The sequence below is a fragment of the Garra rufa genome, chromosome 25, assembly GCF_049309525.1.
Source record: "Garra rufa chromosome 25, GarRuf1.0, whole genome shotgun sequence".
Taxonomy (NCBI): domain Eukaryota; kingdom Metazoa; phylum Chordata; class Actinopteri; order Cypriniformes; family Cyprinidae; genus Garra; species Garra rufa.
In genome coordinates this window covers 31,614,203-31,629,592 of record NC_133385.1, presented here as the reverse complement: position 1 = coordinate 31,629,592, position 15,390 = coordinate 31,614,203, and the positions used below count along the sequence as shown (strand labels likewise).

Here is a 15,390-nt window from a genome sequence, read left to right as displayed (position 1 = left end):
AAAAATGAATCAAATTACTAATTGCTTTCAAGTTAATTTCAAGTTTATTTTACTCTTCAATTGCTCAAACCTAAAAAATACGCTAAACAGTGAAACTCATAGTTCTTTTAGTAATTTAATATTGGTGGAAAAATCATGTATTAAAACAGCTACTTGAACGTTTACTTGCATTTTTCCTGATAACAGCAGAAAGAACTTCATCATCATACAGATAGTAATACATCATTTAAAAAGGTGAAAGGTCTTCTTTTATTTGTACACTCGCAATACCAACAAAACATTGTGCTTTTGTAAAATAAAGAAAACAAACAGGGTGCGCTTTATGATTACAGCACCATATGTTTCACTTTCTGGATGTAACTAGCTTGCTCGGTAGCTCAGCCAGCACAGATTTTGACTTAGGATCCCTAAGAATCCTTGGGTACGAATCCCGTGAAAAATTTTGATGAAAGAGCTGAAAAAGGAGAGATCAAAAAAACAAGATAAAATGGTATTTTTAAAATAAAATGATAAAATGGTTTTTACATCACCTTCGCTGTTGTTCATAATAGATGGTACGTTATTTTAAAACATCACAGGGCGTTAGAGTTATAGCGTCACTCTTTGGACATTTCAAGTCAGAACTGTGGTTACACGCACAAAACCAACATCACACAAACCATATCATATGTATGTCCATCTATTCCGGGGGGGGGAAAAAACACTTTTTTAGCTCCACTCAGTGGACATTTCTGTTGAAAACTGCAGTGATATGTACTTGTTGGTACGTATTTCTCATCTTGTGGAAAGGTTCTCACAGGTACGTTTTCATCATGAGATCAGGCTAAACGCGTCACAAAAATGAACAAAAACTCAGTGAATACTTGACACACAGACATGAGAATTATATCTAAAAGAGTGTCTGTACGCATTTACTAGTTGGACTTTTCCCAAACTGTAATGCTAGACTAAAATATATGAAATCGAGTGCAACATTTTAAAATATGATAGACCAATTTTAATTGCATCTAAATGTTGTACGACTCGTCTGCATTTTTGCTCGCGTTCTCCGGTGATTTATTAAAGGGGCATACATGATTTAAAAATACATTTTACTTCAAATTTTTTTCTTAACACTACATTTATAACCTAAGTAATGTTATTTTATTGACTCTAGTAATCAAATTACATAAATATTATATTTATAGCAATAGCCAAAAATACATTGTATGGGTCAAAAAGATCGATTTTTCTTTTATGCCAAAAATAATAAGGATATTAAGTAAAGATCATGTTCCATGAAGATATTTTGTACATTTTCTACCGCAAATATGTCAAAACTTAATTTTTGATTAGTATTATGCATTGCTAAGAACTTCATTCTGAAACTTTAAAGGCATTTTTTTTCAATATTTAGATTTTTTTGCACTCTAAGATTTCAGATTTTTAAATAGTTGTATCTCTGCCAAATATTGTCCTATCCTAACAAACCATCAATGAAATGCTTATTTATTCAGCTTGTATAAATCTCAAATTAAAAAAAGACCCTTATTTTTGGTCCAGGGTCACAAATGTAATATATAACTCATTACATTACTGCATTATCAGGAAAAAATTATTAAAAAACAGTAACGTGTTATACCCAATTCTTATTTTATAATTCATAATATTATTTTATAATTCATAATGTATTATAAATGTGTGTACAGTTTTCTGCAATTTATTAAATATTCCTTAGTTTGGTAACATTTTGGCTATTTTATAATTGTTGTAATAATTGTTGCTTTACTGTTACTGAGAGTCAAATAAATAGTATTTATTTATTTATTTATTTATTTAAAGAAATTAAAGTATTTTGTCTTTAAAAAACATGAATGGGGTAGATAATGATTGGCAGAAGGTGTGACTCGATTGGATAAACCAAATTTAGACATTTGTGACCCTGGACCACAAAATCAGTATAAATAAGAGTAATAAATAAGCTTTCCATTGATGAATGGTTTGTTAGGATAGGACAATATTTGGCAGAGATACAAATATTTGAAAATCGATAATTTTGACCCATAGAATGTACTGTTGGCTGTTGTTACAAATATACCCGTGCTCTTTAAGACTGGTTTTGTGGTCCAGGGTCAAAATATTTAATACAATTTTAAATAAAACATTGAGTAGGACACACAAAACAAATAATTGTGATGTTATTCAGGGTAGCAATTCTCCAAGATTCACATTTCATTCTAGAAATTGTATTCATTTGCCAATGGCAAACTTTAATACGTTTTTATAGCTTCATTCTGTGCATTTGCATAGTGATTCAATTTCCGCTAATTAAGAATAAGTTGAAGATGCAGTGAGGAGACTTATTGTTCTGTCAGCTGTGATTTCTTTTTCATTGGTGTAATTGACTCATTTGTTTCTGCTCTAATCTTTAATTACATGGTACAGTTGCAATTTGAATTATAATTATTGTCCTGTGCTTTCTCTTTAGAGAAAAACCGCTGATTAACGACAAGATATATACTGCAAAATGAAGTATTGTGGCCATCCTACTGCCTAATTAGTTTTATAGAAGACAGTCATGGCTAACATTAAATGGTTTGGTGTGTTTAAGGTGAAGCATCTTGGAATCTACTTCATCTCCTCTCAGGAGTTTCTCGCTAACGCTTACGTCCTCGCCGTGCTGCTGTTCTTCGCTCTGCTCCTCCAGAGGACTTTCCTCCAGGCCTCCTACTATGTTGCCATTGAGACTGGAATCAACCTGAGAGGAGCATTTCAGGTCAAGAGACTTAAATGACTTTACAATTGATTGCCAGAGTACCTTCAAATAATGAGTGTTGGAGAAAGTTAGTTTTAAAAGTAATTGTAATATTGTGTTATTCCATAAAAAAAGTAACTAGTTACTTAGTTACTTTTCATGGAAAGTAATGCATTACATTACTTGTGTGTTACTTTTTGTCACCTGTGTCAGTGAATTTTAATCAGTCAGTGACTAAATGGGAAAACAGAGAGAATTTAAAAGAAATCTGTTACTTTAGTAGTTACTTGAAAAAAGTAATCTGATTACATAACTGCTGTTACTTTTAATGCATTACCCCCAACACTGCAAATAATATGATATCTGGTTTGACTTCCAGACAAAGATCTTCAATAAAATAATGCGTCTCTGCACCTCCAACATGTCCATGGGGGGAATGACGGTGGGCCAGATCTGCAACATCGTCGCTATAGACACCAACCAACTGATGTGGTTCTTCTTCCTGTGTCCCAATCTGTTCGCAATGCCAGTTCAGGTAAAGCCTCACGTGAGGTTCCTTTCTCTATAGAGTTCAATGCATTGGGGAATGATGGTGTGAGTCTGTGAATGGCCTTTGAGTCAAAATCGCATTGCCTTATTTGCCTCAAAGAAGCTGTTTTTAAATAGATATTCCCTCACATGGGTTTTATCTGGGATGTTATCTGTGCTTGACCCACATTGGAAGAGATGTCCAGTCCCAGCAGGAGTCAAGTAGTTCTGAATTGAAATCTGACCTTAATTGATTATTTTAGAGATTTGGGCTTGATCTGTTTTCCTGCACTGAAGGATGTTGTAAAGCTAGTGTCCTTATTTTATTTAGATCAGAGATTCTACACATCCCAGAATTTATACTGGAAATGCAATGTTGTCTTTTGTCTTGCTTTCTGTTTTGTTTTTGTATTTCTTTTAATGTTTTTTTGTTGTTGTTGTTCTTTTTGATGTCCTTTTTGTTCATTTTGTTTTCCTTTTTGTGTTTTTTTTTTGTTAGTTTGTTTTGCTTTGCCTTTGTTTTGTTTTGTCTTGATTTCATCTTGTTTAGTTTTTTGCTTTCCTTGCTTTGTGTTTGCTTTGTTTATTTTTTTTTTGCTTTTGTTTGTTTCATTTTTCATTTTTGTTTCATTTTAAGTTTTGTTTGACTTAGTTATGTCAAATTTTTTGCTTTGTTTTGTGTTTTGCTTAGTTGTCTTTTGTTTTGTTTTGTTTTTGTATTTATTTTCATGTATTGTCTTGTTTTTTTTTAAATTTTGATTTCCTTTTTGTTTTGTTTTTATTTTGTTTCACATATGATTTTTTTTTACACATTTATTTTAGTGTTTAGCTTTTTCACAGAACAAACAAGACAACGATAACCAAAAAAAATACAATAAGAAATTATTAATTAAAATGCATTAACCTATGACAGAACAACAGAACACAGAGGGACAAATGCATATAAAGGCTAATTATAATTTAACTGGTCAGGTAATGCATAAGCAGAATGCAAATTCGCAAATGTTATGAAGTCACTTAGTCCTGTACATGTACATTGAAATAAAATGATGACAATTATACACAATACAAAAATAGAAAATAAATTAAAAAATAATAAGAATTATCCTGCATTATCCTGACTTATTGGCTGTCAAATAATCCTTTAGGCACCATCTTAAATACATTATCAATGAATTCTGTTCACACTCCATTATTAATAACTCGTCATCATCAAGGGTCATTGGCTATACATGCATTACATCAATTACATTCAAATATTCTAAAATCTGGCCCCACGTTTTGTCAAATACCTCAGATTTGTCATTATTGGTGTACCTCAACCTCTCCAATACAAGCATATTTACGAGATCTCTTATTTCTCATCTCATTTCGAACTTGGGTGCAGATTCAATTTTCCACATTCTTAAAATCACCCTCTTGGCAATTGTCATACCGAATAATATAGCTTGTCTTTCATGTATATTAAATATATCTAAATTACTAAATATCCCTATTATAGCTAAAAGTGGACATGGTTTAATATTCTTTTTGAATGCTTTAGAAAAACAATCAAATATGTTTCCCCAATATTCCTGTAGTTTAGGGCACAACCATATTAAGTGAGTTAATGATCCCTCTGCTACTTTACACCTGTTACAAAATGGAGACACCTCTGGAAAAATGTTGTGCAACTTTACCTTAGATAAGTATAATCTACAGTATGCAAGGTTTTAAACTGAATTAAATTATGTCTAACATTAATTGAACAAGTATGTATGTTCTCAAGGCCTTCTTCCCAGCTGTCTGAATCAATCTCTAAACCCAATTCTATCTCCCAGGCCTGTTTAATTTTGGCTTCATCTACTACTTCATGTTTTAACAGAATACTGTAGAAATATGACACAGCTCCCCGATTGAAAGGATTAAACGTATTAATTTGTTCAAGCACATTGTGTTCTGTCATCACATTAAAATTTGACATCTGTTTTTTTACAAAATCTCTAACTTGTAAGTATCTAAAAAAGTTAGAAATATTAATGTTAAAGGTTTTTTTTTAATTGCTCAAATGAGGCAGATGTCCCATCTATATACAGATCTTTTATTCTTTTAATGCCTTTCTTCTCCCATTGCGTAAAACCAGAGTCAAGCAAACCAGAGGAGAAGGCATGATTCTGACATATAGGACTATCTAGGTACATGTCGGGAATCTTCAAATAGGCTTTAATCGGTTTCCAAATGTTCAGCTCATTTTTTATAACAAAATGATTATCATACAAGGTTGGGTCAATTCTAATAGGACTATTAAGAAGAGCAGCAAGAGATGTCCTATTGCAAAATGCTTGCTCCATTCTAAGCCAAGACGGATCTCTATCTGGATCAGAAGACTTCTTTTTCCACCATGCAAAAATATTTAAGTTAGCTGCCCAATAGTAATATTTGAACTGTGGCAGGCCAAACCCTCCCTCTTTTTTTTAGTTTTGCATAAATGTTTCTTTGATATTCTCACATTTTTATAATTCCACAAAAAGGGTACAATTATTGTGTCCAGCTGCTTAAAAAAACTTTGTGGGATAAAACAAGGGAGTGACTGAAAAAGGTACAAAAAACGTGGAAGTACTACCATCTTCACTGAGTTAATTCTTCCTGCCATTGACATGGGCAATGTTCTCCAGAATTCAATATTTTTTTTTAACTGATCTAGCATTCGTTGCCAATTTGTCCTAAGCAGATCTTTGGGTTCTTTAGTAATTGTAACTCCAAGATATACAAATGAATTGTACGCTTTTTTAAAAGGCGTGCACTGTAAAAAATGACTGTGAATTTAACGGTAAAAAACTGTAAAAATGCTACGGTAAAAACCTGTGAAATGGTTAACGGTATGTTCCCTTTGTATATACGGTGTAATTTTACGGGAGTATACCGTTTTTGAAAATGAAAAAGAACGTAAAATTTACAGTGAATAACCGTAAATTGACATTCCCAGAATTCCCTGTTTTTAATTTTTTTTATTTGATGTTTTTTTGTTGAAATAACTTTTTCTTCTTAGTTTTTTCTTGGCCGTTTTGTACATTAGGGTTGTATGTTACATCTTATGTTGTTAAATTAATGTTTTTTGCATTATTTCAGTTTTATGTGTGTTACCATGATGGTGTTTAGTGTTTGTGTGAATGACACTGTGTACCTTCTATATAAGTTATTATTTAAAACCTCCTTGTGATGGGCTTTAGTTCATCATGTGATGTTGTCATCACTACCTGCTTTTGGTGGTTATCAGTGTATTACAAAGGTACAAAACAGATTTCAGTATTTCAAAAAGTTGGTACGTTACCATTATATCAGTGAAATGACGGTATTTACCTGTAAATTTACTTACCTGAAAACCGTAAAATGTAAAACATGTTACCGTAAACATTGCTACCGTATTTTTTACGGGAAAACTCTGGTAACCAGAGCTGCCAGGTTTTTCCCGTAAATTTTACGGCTTTTTTTTTACAGTGTGGATTTCAGAAATTGTGGATCGATTTTTGTTACAATGGGCATTAATTCACTCTTTTCCCAGTTAATTGTAAAGCCAGAAAATGTCCCAAATGTTTTAATTAAAGACAAAACTGAAGGAACCGACTTTTGAGGGTTAGAAATATATACTGTAATAGGATGTCATCAGCATACAATGAAAGATAATGAGGGAGACCCTTACAGGATAAATCTCTGAATGTTGCCTAATACTTACTGCTAACGGTTCAATGAGGATTGCAAACAAAAAAGGCGAAAGCGGACATCCCTGTCGCGTTCCTCTACATATCTTAAAGGGAGAAGACACATTTTGGTTTGTGATTACAGATGCCACTGGATGAGCGTATATAATATCAATCCAGCTCCTAACGACTGGTCCAAAGCCAAATGCTTCTATGGCAGACCTCATATAATTCCATTCCACTTGATCAAAGGCACGCTGTGCATCAAGAGAAATAATAACCGTATCTGTGCTGTGCTTGGTGTATAAAATGTTAAAAAGACGACGCAAATTAAAATGCATATATCGCCCAGACATAAACCCTGTTTGGTCCGGGTGTATAATAGAGCAAATATGACTTCTCAGACGATTCGCCAGTATTTTTCCAATAAGTTTTGTTTCTATTGGGATCAAAGAAATGGGACGGTAGGATGACACTGATAGGGGATCTCGCCCTGGTTTAGGAATCAAAGTTATATTGGTAATTCAAAATGATCACCACTATGTTTATACATGCGTAAAAGAAGGGGGGAAATTATGTCACTAAATTTCTTAAAAAATTCAATAGTAAACCCATCTGGGCCAGGAGATTTATTGTTTGGAAAAGAATAAATGGCTCTGTTTATCTCTTTAAGGCTTACGTCTGCATCTAAATGTTTAACTGCATCTTCTTTTAATTTAGGAAGATTCAAATTAGCTAAGAAATTAATTGCAGTATTTTCAGTTGCATTGTCCTGAGACCGGTGTACGTCTTCATAAAATTGAGCAAAGCACTTATTTATATCCGTTGGATTATTCATGAGACTGCCGCTACTCGATCTAATTGAATGAATAGCGCGAGATGCTTGGGCCTGCCTCAGCTGACGAGCAAGCAACTTTTGCGGCTTATCTCCTAGTTCAACATATTTTTGTTTAACTTGATTGAGCATTTTTGAAACATTTTTAGACATAAGCACATTATATTCATATTTTAATTTTACAATTTTGTTAAGAGCTTCCGCATTTTGTGCAACTCTATATTCCTGCTCCAACTGTACTAACATGTCTTCAATTTTCTTCAGTTGACCTTTTTCACGATTTCTTTCTGCTGCCTCGTATGCTATTATATTTCCTCTCAACACAGCTTTCATAGTTTCCCATAAAGTTGCATCATTAACATCACCTTTATCATTAGTAGAAATAAAAAAAATAATTTTTTTCCCTAAGATAATCACAGAAGTGCGTATCTTTTAATAAATTGTTATTCATTCGCCATGTGTATTCTCCCTTAATTACGCCTAATTTCAAATCCAATGAATGTGGGGAATGATCCGATATTAACACATTATGGTACTTTGAAGCAACAGCCATAGATATTAATTTGGAGTCAATTAAAAAAAAAATCAATTCTCGAATAAGATTTATGCACAGATGAAAAAAAAAGAATAGTCTCTGTCAGAGGGATGAAGTACTCTCCAAATGTCTACTATACTAAGATTTTTTTATATAATTATTAATAGATGTACAAGACTTTGATATATTTAACTGACTTGGCTGTCTGTCCAGAGTTGGATCTAAGACACAGTTGAAGTCACCTCCAATAATTATATTTGTGTCTTGTAGATTTGGAATAGCTTCAATTACTTTAGTAAAAAATCCTGGATCGTCAAAATTTGGGCCATATAAATTGACAAGCGTAACTGGAATCTGATTAATTATCCCTTGAACCATAATGTATGTACATTAATTATCTGAAATCGTTTTTTCATGTATAAATGGAAAATTCTTTCTAATAAGGATGGCGACACCTCTAGCCTTTGTTGAAAAATTAGATTGATATACTTGGGAGGCCCAGGCTGGTCGAAGGCATCTTTGTGCGTTTTTCTTTAAATGCGTTTCCTGCAGAGTTCTAAGTGCCCTTAGAACAACACAAATTATACAGCATAACTTACGAAAGCCAACATAATAATTAATGCATAGTCCCTCTTAGAACTCAAAGAACATTCCCCTAAACTCCCAACAAGTCCATTTCTCCCCTCTTTTTCACTTAAACCTAACATTAAAGTATTATTAATGTAGGTTTCCATCTTGCGACGCTAATCCAATGAAGCAGAAACAAAAACAAAAAAACATGCCTCTTCTAACCTCCCTCTGAACTATTTAAAACAACATATTGAAAACAAAGTCTCACCCCAATATCTGGAACAGATCAGTCTGATAATATGTAAAGGTTCAGTTTATCACTCATCTGTATTCTGCATCATCCGAAAAACTGAACCCCATCAATGATTCAAAACTTCCAAATTTTAAGATTCTTGGCTGCCGCTGGACCATTCAACCACCTTGTCGCTCAGAAACTCGTTCGCCGCCTCTAGAGCCTCGAACGTTGCGGTGCTGTCGCCCACGGTTACAATAAATCTTGCCGGAAACAGAAAGCCACATCGTATCTTCATAGCTCTACATTTCTCTCTGATGCTGTTGAACACCTGTCGTTTTTTTAGGGTGTCCGTTGTCAGGTCTGGGTAAATTGATACCTTCGCCCCCATGTAGATCAGCGGTTGGTTCTGCCTGGCTAAACGCAAGACGAGCTCCTTCGTTTGATAGTGATGAAGCCTGGCAATGATTGCTCTTGGTCTGCCGTTAGTCACCGGTTTTAAACTGCGGTGCGCCCGATCCACCCGTACCGGTGTTTGAAAATTCTCCTCTCCCAAGAGCTTTGGAAGCAGCGTCTCGACGAACCTGGGGTGCGTTTCCCGTACAACGACATAACTCGCTGGTAAACCTCCATAGTACGATGCATCGTTGTTGAAACGAACTAGCTAGTCACGAGTGTTTCCCGAACACAGTCGCATCTCCGTCGTTTGAACCACATTAGTTCAACAACTTAGGGCCGTTGTTAATGACGTCACCGAGTAATAACTTCTGCTATTTAACTGATTAGGGTCTCTCAAAAATGCAGCTATATTGAACATGGCACCTAATGACTAATTTACTATTTTTGTTCCCTGTCATTTCGCTTTATTTGATGTTTGATTCATTGCGCGTTCTCTCTTACGTCATACTCCGGGGTTCCCTCAGGCATTTGTGCACATGCGCACTATTCATAAACAACGCTTATAAAGGACGCACAAAAATACATAGAGTAAAACGCATTTATTTTTAGATAAAATTGAGGATATAGATTGTACTGCGTGTTAGCTTGCAAACTGTGACCAAGAACATAATTTATTAAGCCCACATGTGTTACTAAGAAGCAACGATGCTTCTAACCACAGGTCGAGAGCTGTAGTTCCAACCAAGTAAGTTTGTGACGCTGTTTGCGAATGTTCGTTTGAACTATGGTGTTGGGAAACACCCAATCGTTGAACTATGATGGTAACGACGGAACTTGCGACCATAGTTGGCTAACGATGCTTTTGGGAAACGCACCCCTGGTCGGCTGTCCTTGCTCCTCTTTTTCTTTTATACCCACTCTCCGGATGTTTTGGCGGCGAGATCTCGATTCCAAGTCATCCAATTTTGCGTGTATCTGTGCCGACTCCGCAGTCAACTTTGAACATAGCTGCTCCAAGGCCTCAGTCCGCTGATCGTGTGCATTCGCCGCCTGTTCGATTACATCTACTCGCACGACAACTTCTTCTACTGTATTTTTTAGTGTGGAAAGTGAAGTTTAAACATCATTAAACCTCTTGTCCATATTGGCGCTGAGAGTGTTGATAGCAGGCCCGGCTCCACGGGGGGGCCAGGGTGGGCCTGGCCCACCCAATCAGAAGCCTGGCCCACCCGAGCCCCACACTACATCTAATCACAAAATTGGTACGATATTCAGTTGAGCTCCATATTTTTTTCTTACCACCCGCACCCGCAAACATTCTAATATTGTATATAATTTTCGCACTTTCAATATGCAGGGTATTGAAATCGCTTTTAAATGAGCGCTCACGCTGTTTACTTTTACTTTCGATTTTGCGATAACGCGCACTCTGTGTAAAGGGAGCAGCGCATCTTATAATAGATATTTGTCAGTGAACACAAGATTGAGCAGCAAATCCTCTAGCATGGTCTTTTTGTAGGCATCTCTCCTTACTTTCGACCCGTGATCAGTCAAAAGGTCATTGCACATTGAGTCCGATTTTTGTATGCGCTTTTTCTCATATTTGCCACCCTTTCCTATGAAAATGCTTTTTATGGATGCAAAATGCAGAAAATCGAACCTGATCTGAATTTTTTTATGACGGACGAAAGTTTCAGAGGCAGTGTGTAAACTCGATTAACATAACCTGAGGTCGTATTTATTTTTTAACGTGCGAAAATTTCATACTCATGTGTGCAATGACATTAACTCCAGCAGCTCGTGTTGGATGCAGGGTTGCCAAGTCCGCGTTTTTTCCCCACGGAATAGGTCTACTTTTAAACTGTTGCCATGGGTTGATTTCCCCCACTGGTTTAAAGGTTTGAAATATTGCAGAAATTAAATTTCAATAAATTGCCTGTATTTAAAAATGTTGCGGTGCTGGATGTTAGGTTTTGTGATGGCTACGGGTAGGAAGCCTTTGAGCTGTGCATATGATCAATGTGCACAACTGTAAATTGTGTATTTTAGATATGGAAATTACATAAGTTTTGATATTTGGGATATGGTCAGTGCACTATTTTGGGTTGTTCTTGGCTGGCCATTGGGCTAGTTATGTCATATAGACTTGGTAACTCTGTTGTCAGATGTGTTCAGTTTAGAATTGTAGCTTACATTTTCCAACTGCAGTAAATTATTTTTATTTCTATAAAAATGCAAAATGACAGTGAAGGTGCTGCAGCGGTGGTCAAGTAATGTAATCAGCATAGAACCAAACACAGTGTAACACCAACTACACCAAATGGAAAAAAATGTATGCACTTAAATAATACTTGCTCTGTTTTCAAACACAAATTTTATACTTAATATACAAAAAATTATTTAGTACTTAAGATAATTTTAGGAACATCTATAGTGTACAAAATTTTGCTATTTTGAGACACTAATGTGCTTTTTGAACAAAAATGTGCTTTATCTCTCTATTAAAATAATGTATGTAGTTATGTATTGTGACTTGTACCCCCCCCCCCCCAAAAAAAAAAAAAAAATCATACCCCCGGCCCACCTTGAATATCCCTCGGCCCACCCTGCAGCTCATATCTGGAGCCGGGCCTGGTTGATAGCGCCCATGATATCCTCATTACTAACTGGTACCGCGGGGGAGCTAGTGCTAGCTACCCCTTTAGCGGCCTCGCTAGCTTTCGTCGTTGTTTCTTCCTCATCTGCGCCTTTATCGCCTTTTTTATTTTTATTTGGCTTTGTCATTGTCCACCGAACTATGCACGACTGAATTCTTGTTATTTTTTCCAAAAATAAAATTATATGGGTGAGAAAATTAGGATAGGTCAGATAGAGCTCAAGAGAGTGCGTCTACTCCATATCGCGCCACCGGAGGTCCGTTTCACATATGATTTTTGTTTCATTTCAAGTTTTGTTTTACTTAGTTGTCTCATTTTTTGCTTTTTATGTTTTGCTTTGTTGTCTTTTGTTTTTTCTTTTTTTCTTTCTGTTTTGTTTGTTTTTGTATTTGTTTTCATGTTTTGTCTTGTGTTGCCTTGTTTGGTTTTTGCTTGGCTTTGTGTTGTTTTAATATTTGTTTAATTCGTTTTTTATCAATTTAGATTTTATTTTGTTTTGCTTTGCCTTTTGTGTTTTGTCTTGATTTAGTTTGGTTTGTTTTATTTTGTTTGCTTTGCCTTTGTTTTCACGTTTTTTTTTTTGTTTGTTTGTTTGTTTTTTACTTTTTTACTTTCTGTTTTGTTATTGTATTTCTATTCCTGTTTTGTCTTGTGTTGCCTTGTTTAATTTTTTTTTCTGGTTTGTTTTTGTATTTCTTTTCATGTTTTGTCTTGTGTTGCCTTGTTTTGTTTTATTTTGTTTGCTTTGCTGTTGTTTTGTTTCATTTTTTATTTTTGTTTCATTTCATTTTTGCTTTGCTTTGTGTTTTGCTTTGTTGTCTTTTGTTTAGTTGTTTCTTTGTTGTGTTTTTGTTGTGTTGTTTTGCTTTCTGTTATGTTTTTGTATTTCTTTTTATGCTTTGTCTTTTCATGTGTTGCCTTATTTTTTGCGTGGTTTTGTTGTTTTAATGTTTTTGTTAATGTTTTGTCTTAATTTTGTTTGCTTTGTTTTATTAAGTTTGCTTTTGTTTTGTTTCATTTTTAAATCCTTTGTTCAATTTTTTTCTCATTTTGTTTTACTTTTGTTTTGTCTCATTTTTGCTTTGCTTCATGTTTTGTTCTTTTTTGTTTGTTTTGGTTCTGTTTTGTTTTTGTTGTTCTGTTTCTTTAATATTATTTTTTTTTAGTTTTTTGTTATTTTTAATTTCCTTTTTGTGTTTATTTTTTGTTAGTTTGCTTCGCATTGCCTTTTTTGTTTTGTCTTGATTTTGTCTTGTTTTGTTTGTTGCTTTCCTTGCTTTGTACTGTCTTCATTTTAATTTGTTTGCTTTGCCTTGTTGTTTTGCTTTTCTTTATTTTAAAATGGTCCTGTCATTTATATGTTTACTTTATATATTAGGGCTGTCCATAAAATCTTTCAATGCAATTAATACTGTAACTTCTCATTAGATACATATTAACACATACAGTTTTGTTTTAAAGAAGAAAATGGAAATAAAAATAGTCCTTTTGTATAGTTATTGGGTTTGCCAGTTTGTATGGATGACATTCATAATATTGTACATTTATGCAAGGATTTTCAATCGTTATCTTCATTAAAATTCACAGGGAATGCAAATATCCATGCAAAAATCCATGCTATCAAATATCAGTGCAAATATCTAATAATTCAATAATCCAAAAAGAACTCCCCCAACACTTTGGATTACTGCATGTAATCTTATATACTGTATGTAAAATAAATTACCAGTATATCAGTCTAAGTTTCTCAATAAGCTGACTCTTATCTTTGAATGGCATGGCATGAGTTACAGCAGATGGGTCTTGAGCTGAACAAAAGAAAATGTGAAAGTGTTGCACTCAGTGTTCAGTATTCTTCACACTCCTGCTGCTATTGAACGTGTTTCTCTGGAGGTTAGACAGTGTGAAAGTCAGATACCTCTGCAAGATCTATTTTTAGTCTGTGTATAACAGTAGTTTTGCCCTCAAAAGCCTCATCTTGTGTAAAATGGAGTGTCACTTGTGGAAATCTGTTTCTTTGTCAGTTGGGCTCTTGAATGATGAGCATTGTGAGCAAGTGTTTCATTTAAATAAAAATGCATTCATTGACGGCAGGATGAAAAATTCAACAAGCCTGATAATTAAGTCATTAAATAATAAGGGTCCTAGAGAACTTTTGTTGTGAAACAGCTTGTATATACATATATACATGTACACACACATTAATATGGCTCTCACAAACAGGAAGTCCCTATACATTTTGTGTGGCACGTACTTCGCTCTTGGGGTTACTCACGGCTGCCTTTGTGCAAATCTTGATTAGTTCCCTAAGGCTACTTCTTTATTTTCAGTAAACAACTTTTTTTCCCCACACACTGCATATTTAATAATGAATCAGATGCTCAACTTCTCCATAGTAATACTATTGTCTAATATTCATATATTTTGTTAATTAAGTTACTTTAAATAAATAGGTTTTACATTGTGAATTAAATGTGTTTAACTCTGCAATTTAACACATTTGCTGAAAGATAATACATGATAATATTTTTCATACTTCATATTTCAATGTAAGTTGTAATTTTTATAATTATTAATAATTCTTTATTTTAAGTATTTAAAAATGTAATTGTTATTATTCTTTACTATATTATTTATATATTATTATGTATTTAGCATGTAATTATTTAATTATATGTGTGAAACTATTGATTAAATGTTTTCCTCCACAATTTTACATTTACAGAACTATATTAATATTTATATATTATATATACTATACTATATTAATATTTGTTAATATTAAATGTTTCAGTTAATATAATTGATAATTAATCGTATAAATATTAATGTAAATTGCTGAGTTAAACAGTTTGAATTATTATAATTAATATAGTTATTATAATTATTTAAATGTTTATTTATTATCATCCATGTTTATTAGATATTTATAGAGTGTTTTCTTTATTTAATTATCATTTAATTATATAATTAATTATGTGAATGCTAATTCATAATATGAAAAGTTTTAGTTAATATGATTAATAATTAATAATATAAATATTCATGTAAGTGTGTTAAATTGCTGAGTTAAGCAGTTTTAAATATTAAAATTATTATAATACACGTATAATTTTATTGTCCTTTGATATATTATTTATACAGTATTTTATTTATTTACCTTTTAATTATTTAACCGAACAATTGAACACACAGAATGATAATATTTGATAATATTAAGTTG

At 33.5% G+C, this 15,390-nt stretch overlaps 1 protein-coding gene across 1 annotated transcript in view; it reads left to right on the top strand.

Moving 5' to 3' along the window:
- Window positions 1–15,390, top strand: part of abcc8 (ATP-binding cassette, sub-family C (CFTR/MRP), member 8) — a 106,055-nt gene that overhangs the window by 15,103 nt on the left and 75,562 nt on the right. The window contains exons 7-8 of the mRNA XM_073831668.1: window positions 2,591–2,755; window positions 3,114–3,269. Coding sequence (XP_073687769.1) covers window positions 2,591–2,755; window positions 3,114–3,269 — 321 coding nt within the window. The remainder of the gene's footprint in view (window positions 1–2,590; window positions 2,756–3,113; window positions 3,270–15,390) is intronic.